Source organism: Acanthisitta chloris, unplaced genomic scaffold (genome assembly GCF_000695815.1).
Source record: "Acanthisitta chloris isolate BGI_N310 unplaced genomic scaffold, ASM69581v1 scaffold6595, whole genome shotgun sequence".
Taxonomy (NCBI): domain Eukaryota; kingdom Metazoa; phylum Chordata; class Aves; order Passeriformes; family Acanthisittidae; genus Acanthisitta; species Acanthisitta chloris.
Window position 1 is genome coordinate 13,684 of NW_008671987.1, and position 9,054 is coordinate 22,737.

General features: G+C 50.9%; 1 protein-coding gene across 1 annotated transcript in view; it reads right to left on the reverse strand.

The window, feature by feature from the left end:
• Window positions 1-4,503: 4,503 nt before the first annotated feature.
• Window positions 4,504-9,054, reverse strand: part of HRAS (Harvey rat sarcoma viral oncogene homolog) — a 19,221-nt gene continuing 14,670 nt past the window's right edge. The window contains exons 4-6 of the mRNA XM_009074319.1: window positions 7,735-7,894; window positions 6,882-7,005; window positions 4,504-4,809 (exon numbers count right to left, since the gene is read on the reverse strand). Coding sequence (XP_009072567.1) covers window positions 6,886-7,005; window positions 7,735-7,894 — 280 coding nt within the window. The 3' untranslated portion in view covers window positions 4,504-4,809; window positions 6,882-6,885. The remainder of the gene's footprint in view (window positions 4,810-6,881; window positions 7,006-7,734; window positions 7,895-9,054) is intronic.

Consider the following 9,054-nt stretch of genomic DNA (forward strand, 5'->3'; position numbering starts at 1 on the left):
AGCCCCCAGGGCCTGGTGCTGCTTGCAGGGGACAAAGGGCAGGACAGTCCCAAAGCCCAAGGGTACTGATACACACTTGCTGGATAGCACTGGGACCAGTGGCAAATGAAGTCTGTAGAAGGTATTGAAGCTGCTGCTTAAATTTTAATGGCCTTATCAGCCAGGGACTGATCCACCCACTGCCTCTTCCTCTTGGTATTTGCCAGTACTCCCTAGTCCCTTTCCATGGTGAAGCCACTGCTATTGTCATGGCTTTCAGACAATTCTTTACACCAGCTATCTGTCTCCCAGGGCTGGTCCCTACCCCAGAAACTACCTCAAGGCAGAACTGCAAACCCCCCAAGCTGTGCTCAGCTCAGGTGCCCTGGCAGCCCTCTATGGCCCCTGTCCTTCCTGGCTCATGAACAGCCAAACCAGCAGCACCAGGAGCTGAGACAGGGGGAGTGGCCACTTCTTGCCCTGTTGCTGTCTCTCCACCAAGCTGTGCTCCTCACCCTCCCTGCCCACCCCCCACGACATGAAAAGCTCATCAACCTCTCTGCATGCCTCCACAATGCTTCAGTCAGTCGGCACTGAATAATTGATGCTAAGTGGAGCCTGGAGCGGAGCCAAGCCGAGGAAGGGAGCAAGCCTTTGTGCTGGTTTAGGCTCTGGTCCCAGGATGTAGGGAGGGGGAGAGAGAGATGGGTGTGCTGCATCTGGCAGCTTTGTGCCCCAGCCGGTTTGGCCGTGGCAGTGTCAGAGTTTGGCAGGGCTGGGAGCAGTTCCTCCTCTTGGACCTGCTGTGCTGCTCACCTGCTGGTGTGTCCTGCTGTGATGGTGTGTGCTGCTATGCTGCTTACCTGCTGCTGTGGCAGCTGTGTGCTCCTCCAGTGCTGCAAAAGGGGCTGTGGCAGCTTGGGAACAGAGCCAGGGCACACACAGCACACACGTGCACCCCCAGCAGCCATGGCTGGGGTTGGTACCTTGGCTCTGCTAAGCCACAGGACTTAACCAATGGACAGCAAGGCCTGCCTGCCCTACGGGGAAGGGAGCTACACATGGGGCCAGTCCCATCTACCGGTCCCAGTTGCCACCAGTTGCTCTTGGCCAGACCACCATGCTCAGAGCAGTGTCACCCCCTTCCTGCAGCACATCACCATGTATAAAGTAGCACACAGAGGAAATAACAGCCCAGCAGTTGAAAGAGGCAGGTCTGACCCCTTCCCAACCCATCTCCCAAATCCTACCACCTCCGTGGCTGAAGAAGCCCACAAGGCATCCTCTTCACCAAGAAGGATGTGGGCACTAGGACCATGCAGGAGATAAGCAAACCAGAGCTGAAACAACATCTCACTAGGAGATGCAGCAGCTGGTCCCATCCCATGACCATCCTCTCTCACCGGCAGCAGTTACAAGAGCTCAGGATGGGGATGGAGATGCCTTTGAAAACACACACAAAAGACATGAGTCTGAGGGACTGGAGTCACTAAAGTCTGGCTTACTTAGCCCTGTTCTTCCACACAGTAAAACAGGATCCTCCTAAGACACAGAGAAAGATAAACTAAGAAACTTTCATCTTAGTCCAACCAAAACAGGTATGAGGTCCCTTAGAGGCACCTGTGGATAGATGGGCTGCAGTACCACAAGCTCCTGCTTCCAACCTTCCCATTAAGAGCCTGGGCCACTCTGGTGCCTGGGAGGCCACTCAGCCTGGCCCCATGCCAGAGCCCTGCTCCTGGGCTATCTAAGCCTGCAGACAGACTTAGACAACCTCAGGCAGGCAGTTGTTTGGGGAAGCTACTTCTTGGGTGGCTTTGCTTACCTTTATGGCTCCTGATGGAGCCAAGAGGTGATATGGAAGTACTGCTTAGGCTGGAAAGGTCTGCAGCAGTGGCTGTAGTCCAGAAGGGAAACCTAGTCTGCTCCTCCTTATCCAACCATGCTGCAAGTGAGGAGGATGAGGCCAGCATTTAGCTCTGTAAAAACTCAGCTACCCCCCACAACCATCACATCTGTCTCACTCCAGCAGAGTCACTGCTGCCAGCTCCTCAAATCTCAACCCAGATGCTTGCCAAAGCCTTCAGCAAGTACCATGCACTCATCTGTTTTGGAGTCACCATCTCTGCTGGCTTAGGAAGATGCTCTCACAGACCAAAAGGCATGAGATCTGTTCCAGCACTTAATCAGCATCTTCAAGGACTTGCAAGCAATTCCATCAGTTGACTCAGATGTGATGTCTCTGGAGCCTCAACCCCTGTGTAATCAGGTGTGGAAGCCTGAATGATGTGGGAGAAAAACATATATTGTACACCTTGTCCCAAGACATCTGGACCTGACCAGACCTTGTCAGCTATTCTGCCATTTAAGTACAGGTTCAAAGGTGGCACTCTTCCATCACAGGAGATGCAGTCTCAACAGATAATCAGCAGGATGTTGACTGAAGCCTTCTCAGAGGTGGTATCCACACTTGCTGGAGATCCACAGTACTGTGGACTCTTGTAGCTTCCAGCAACACACCAGGAGCAACCTTCAGGGTAACTGGACATTCTCCTCACCTAAGCTCATGCCACTGAAGCAGAGCTGAGATAGGCAACAAACTCCTTGTCATAAACAAAATGACTGCAGTGTCTGAAAACTGCACCTTTCAGTCCAGGTACTTCTAGAACAAATATGCCTTAAATAACTATGGGGAAGGTCAATTCCAAACCTCACAATTCCTTCTCCAGACCTACATGCACTCCAACAAAACTGGAATCCTGACATTACTTTCAGACTCAGAAGTTCAGCTAGCAAGGAGAGAACACCACCAAGCACGGGCCCTCATGTCAACTCACCCACTGTTAAAGCTTTTAGTCATCTTCTGCAAGGATGCAGTACCCCTGCCCTCTGCCCCATGGGCAGTTGTGCACAAGCTGCCAACTTAGGAGCAAACCCCATACCTCCAGGCTTCCCACTTGAAATAACTTAGGTTGGGAGGTTTTCTGGGAGCCTCTGGTCCAGTCCCATCATGTAACACCAGATTCAGCATCTTCAGCACTCCTCCAGATCAGGGACAGGCACTGCTGCAAACAGCATACCCAGCTACAGGCAGGGCAGCTCTTCCCTTGGGCAACTTCTCCCACTCCAGCTGGTATCAGCCTTTCTCCTGCAGGAACAGGGTGCCAGGCAGCTGCAGCCAGGGTGGGGGCTGTGCCCCACAGCAGTTCAGAGCAGGCAGGTATGAAAAGCAAGCCATTAGCACAAGTCTTCTCTTGCCCAGGCCAAAAGCAAATGCAGCACCTCCAAGCAGCATGGGAGTTGAATTCTGCTGCTGCCTGGCATGACAGAGGGTGAGGAGTGGGGTGGGAGGCTGCTTGATGGATGCTGGGAACCCCTGGGTGGACTGTGGCTTTGTGCTGGGGGTGACCAGGGTTTCTGTACTGGTTTTGCCATGTGAGGCATGTGACTCACACACCACCCTCACCACTCCCAGCCCTGACCAGCCTTGGCTGCCAAACCTGGTACCTCTTCAGGCCTGGGCTAGCCCCTGCGGAACAGCTCCCAGCCACACTCAGCCAGATCACCTTCCCCTTTTGATGCTCTTAACTCTGGGTGCCAGCTAAGTTAGCCTGTGCAGTATCTTGGGAGAGGGAAAGGCAGCAAGTACTGAGCCACTTGCTGCACTGAGTGCAATGCCTCCTCTTGGGTCTGCAAGTGAAGGGCACATGGGTCAGACCCCAGGCAAAAATCCCAAAGGAGCAGAGCTGAGAAAAGACAGCATTCCCAACAGATTAGCCCTTATCCAAAACACTCTTACCTGCTCTAAACCCAAGGACTGGAAGTCTGAATCCTTTAGTCTTCGTGGCTGAGCAGCCAGCCAGCTGTCTGCTGTGCAGGAGAGCCCTTCTCTACCTGTTCACCACTAACAAACCAAGCACAGGGCAGAAGAGGATTTGAATACCATCACACACAGCCAACAGCTGGAGCAGCCCAAGATATATGTGCTATACAGGTGTCAGCACCAGCTAAGTGCTGGAGGGGAGCAAAACGGCCTAATTCTACCTCTGTGGCACAACACAGGTCTTGTGCCAGAAGGAACTGCCTGGCAAAAAGTCACAGAAACAACAAACTGGCACTGGCTGAGGTAAACTCAGCTCTGGGATCTCCTCCCCAGTACTTCTTTCCTTTCAGGCATTGCATCTGAGGCCATAAAAAAATCCCACAAGGACTAGGCTAAAAGCAAAGCACTTAAGGGAGTGCCAAGGACAAGCTTGGACTGGCTGCACTCTTCCACCCTACCAAAACTTGGTGCCAGCAAAGAGTTTCGGGTGGGTTGGGGGTGGGGAACAACCATAACAAAGACTTGCTGGAGATGAAGACTTTTGGGGTCTTTCCCACCCCAACTGCCTTCATGACCTACAGCATGACCTCAGTCCATGGAGAGCCAATCTCAGCACCCTTTCCTCCCCACCATCCCACCAGCAATCCTTGCGTAGCACCAGCAGCAGCACCCTCTGGAAGGAGGACACAGCCATCAAGACATTTGTTGAGACCATCAAATAATAATTTACTGTGATTCAATCTGTGGCTTTGTACAGTTGCCGGGGTGGGAGGAGGCCAAAGGACGAGGGGATGGGGATAAAAAAAAGAAACAAAATTGCTTGCCGCAGGCTTGGGTGAAGTGCGAGATAGTCCTTGGAGGGGCTCATGCTCCCCCTGTCCTCTTCCTCCTCCTCCTCTCCCCCTCCCTCTCTACTCCTCCTCTGAATCTGTTTGCTTCTTCCTTCGCTTCACCTCTTTCCTTGCGCACTGCACAGTGGGAACCTCTCCAAGACACAGTCCAGTCAGCTGAAACCAGAAGAGGACACTCATTAGCACCCATGTACCATCAGAACCATTACCCACCCCTCACAATTTGGGCTGACCCTGCTAGTGCCTACGGAGCAAAACCAAAACCTTACACAGGTTTTAGAATTCTGGGCCTGGCTCAGAAAAGCATCTGCACATCTGCTGAAGGGAATAAGCCAATGGTCTGTAGAGTGAGGGGTGAGGCTTGGCCACCTCACCAGACCTTCCCTCTCTGCCCCTTCCCACAAGGGGCACTGTTTGGCAAGATCTTTCCCCCTTGTCCAGGGTTGATGTGAGCCACAAAGCACATCCAGGACAAATGCAGCCAAACTTCCCCGGGCACGTACCCACCCTTCTCCACCCCAAATCCCAGTGACACTTTGCCTCACTTATCCTTTTGTGCTTTGATGTGCCTCCCTCTCTGCTCTTGGCCACTGCAGCTAGAATAAGCTGGGATTTCTGCTTTCCAGCTTCTGCCTAAGCAGAAAAAGACACGGGCAACTCAGAGGGCATGTTCTCCTAACAAAAGGGAGCGTTTCCAAGAGATTCCTTCCCTCCCCTTCTTGCCCATGCCAGTGCTGCCAGCGGCTGCGATGAGGACTGGGCTCCTGGCAGGCAGCGTAAGGAGCAGCAGTGCCTGCCAAGCCCATGCCGTCAGCTGTGAGCCAGAGCAGGAAATGAGCCTTGAGCTCACATCCCCATCCGGAGGAAATGCTCCTGAACATCTGGAGGACCCAAACATCTGGAAAATCTCCCTTAGCAGTGCTAAGTGTGCTGGGCACAGCATTCTGCTCGGCCCCCAGGACACCACACGCGCCTCAGCGGGGAGCGGAGGGGTGGGGTGCTCAGGGGTTTTTTGCTCACAGGAAGCAAATGTTGCCAGCATTTTTGTTTTGGTTTTCTGTTGGTTTTAGTTTTTTGTTTTTCTGGAGGGCTGGGGGAAAAGCTCTGCTGTGCTCATGACCTTTGGCTCAAAAGGCCACAGAGGAAACTGGCTGCCCACCTCCATCTTCACAAGACCCTCAACACCATCTCTGGATACAATGCACTTCTCTTTAGGACTCCGGCAGTTGCACAAAGGGGTGAAGGGCCAGCCCAGGCACTTGGGAGACTCCCCAAAAGACAGTAAGGGCAATCCTCATGCAGGCTTTTCTCCCACATCCCAGTCCCAGACGTCCTTAGATGTAGATCTCCCTGGTGCACTCATCCCCAGCCATCCCCTCTCCACTCCTGCCACGGAAGGAGCTGGTTACACACACATACTCCCAGGCCTTTGGCTCATGGCCAGCCAGCACATGCAAGGACAACAATAGGAGCTCTCCCTGACTGCTATCCAGCAGGATTGCAATGATTTAAATAAACTCATCATTTAAAAAAAAAAAAGTAACAAGGAAAGGAAAAGCAGAAAAACAGGCAAGTGAACATAAACAACCTGAAAAACACTGTTTCTGGCTCTAGCACACAGAGTTGATAAAAGCAAAACAGCCCCCTTATGGCTAATTCTCAACATTGCATCAGTTCCAAATATCCCAGGGGATACAACGAATGGGGAAAACTCTTCTGAGGAACACAGGACTTTCACAGCGAGACGGGTCTGCTCTGAAGCTTTACGGTGAGGCAGTTTACAGGAGTGCATTGGGAGGCAATGCACCCACCCAGCTCTTCATCAGAACCTTTCTAGGGCCAGTCTGGTGAGCACACCTTCAGCACCAGTCTAACTCCTCTCAGAGTGGCAGCATAGAAAGAAGCTTTCCTGGGGAAAGCAGGACAAAACATGTTTTTTTTGTTGTTCATGTTTAATTCAGTTCTATATAATTTTGTTGCATGAAATGAGGGGGAAAAATAAACCACCCTTTCCTCCCACACACTCCCTCAGGAAAGTAGGAATTTTGACTTACCTCTGTTTTGACAGAAAAAATGCTATTTCAATCAAAAAGGTGTTTCATTAAAAAATAACCTGCTGCTCAAACTGTTTCTGCTGCATTTGCTTGCAGATGTATGCACATGCAGTCACCCCCTGCCCTGCTTCCAGTGTGCCCTCACTGCAGCCCATCTCCTGCTTCCAAACTCACCATGTCACGAGATCACACATTTACAGTTCATGCAGCCGGGGCCGCTCTCATCCGGCGGGTTCAGCTTGCGCAGCTTGTGCTGACGGATCTCCCGCACCAAGGTGTAGAAGGCATCTTCAACGCCCTGAGGGAAAAGCATCACCTGCAGCAGCTGCCCACTCTGAGAGGGGACAGGAGAGGGAAGAGAGGGCTCTGCTGCCCAGCAAGGTGCCCCTAGTGCTGTCTTCACCTCTGCAATCTGTGCTGCTGAAAGGGACAAAACGGAGCCGCGAAGACTAACAGGGACTTTACCGTGGCCCCTGAACAGAGAGCAAGATTGAATGAGCAACCATGAGGCCAAAGAGCTCTCAAGTCCTTGAGATGCAGCAGCTTTCAGTGGTCTGAATGGGGTCTGCCACCCAAGAGAAAAGCCACCACTAGACCACTGAAGGTGTTAGCTGTTCCACTTCCACCTCTGTGCTCTGAGAGCCTCACGTGGTCCTTCCAGCACTGGTGTATTCTGCCTGTAGGTCACCAAAATAGACTATGGGTGAGGTTAGCCAAATCCCCTGAGCTTAGCTGACCTGCAGTGACTATGGACACTATTCCAGAGCCCCGGAGAAAGCCCTGAGAAGGCATCCTCCCTTCACTGCTGCCAGACCATGAACTATGACTTCTCCAGAGTGGCCTCCCAGGCTCAAGCCCAGACTGGGGAGAGAACATCCTGATAGGGCATTTAGCCTTGAGGAAGTGACTAACTCCAGGCCTTGCTCCCATCTGTCTTCAAAGTGATGCCTGCCCTCTCCTGCCCCTCTAGGACAGCACTGTAGAAAAGAGCAGAGAAGGAACATTTAGTTTAAATCCCTCCTCCTACCTGTCTGGTTTTGGCAGACGTTTCTATGTAGGGGATCCCGTAACTCCGGGCCAGGTCCTGCGCTTGCCGCGTCTCCACTGTCCGGGCCGGGAGGTCACATTTATTTCCTACCAGCACCATGGGAACATCATCTGAGTCTTTCACCCTCTTGATCTGCTCCCTGCAAGAGGAAGAGGTGACACAGTGAAGGGAGAAAAGGCATCAGGATCAGCTCCAGAACACTCCCCACCAGCTTCTCTGTCAAGAATTAGCAGTTCTGTCTCACTTCTGTCGAGTGCCTTGTGTTGTGACTATGGCACATAAGTGAGTGAAGAGCAAAATAGCTGGGGCACTTCTGGAAATGAAAGCTGAACATACTTCTGCTCTTTAAATGCAACTGTTTACAAAACAACTTGAATTATGACAATATATATTAAGACATGAGCTTAAAATAATTTAAGCTGAGGAATACTCAAGCAGTTACCTGTGCTATCTCCAACATTTTAGCTCAAGCAATCCCCACAAATGGGGATAAATAGAATAAAAAAATCACCTGCAACTAGAATTTGCTGAGCTGATGAAGCAGCTTTTGGCAGCTGTAACCTTTTCTGCAGATGCACAGGCAGTTTTTGCTTCCTTTCAGTTTAGTTCAGGTCACTCAAAGTTGAGAAACCAACTGGGAACTAGAAAAGCTGTACTGCTCACTTCTTCATTCCAGCCTTGGATTTAAAACGAGGTGGGCGAGGATGAGATCTACCACTTCTAAAAAATCTTAAAGGCCATTATGACCACAAACAATCCATTCAATTCCCTTCTGATAGATAATAACTTCCTTTTCTTAATAAATCATTTAACTTCAGATACAAACCAGCTTCTTTTCTTTTTCTGCTCATGCATCCAGAACATTTAACATGGTTTTATTTAACTCACAAAAGCATTATTTAAAGTGCCAATTTCTGCAAATTTCCATTCCAAGGCAGCTGGACATGTATCACACACAAAAGAATCAATCATCTGTTTTTTAATGTAGTAGAACATAGAAATGAAGTCTGACTATGTGCATGATATGCCATAAAGCCATTTAAATGCTCCATGTAACATCCTGATCAGCAAACCCAAGGACTAAATTTAGTGCACAGGCTACACTTAGCTGAAAAGAGATACCTCCAAGTGGTTACCAACCAGGGTGAGCCAGCATTTCGCTGGGGAATATTCTCTTAAAAGTGCAAACACAAAGAGCACAGGCTAAAGGAGATGAAAGCCGGAGATTTTCATCACGATCATGATGGCTGGAAATCGAGCCATCCTGGGAGTGATTCACAGGCACCAGCCCCAGCACAA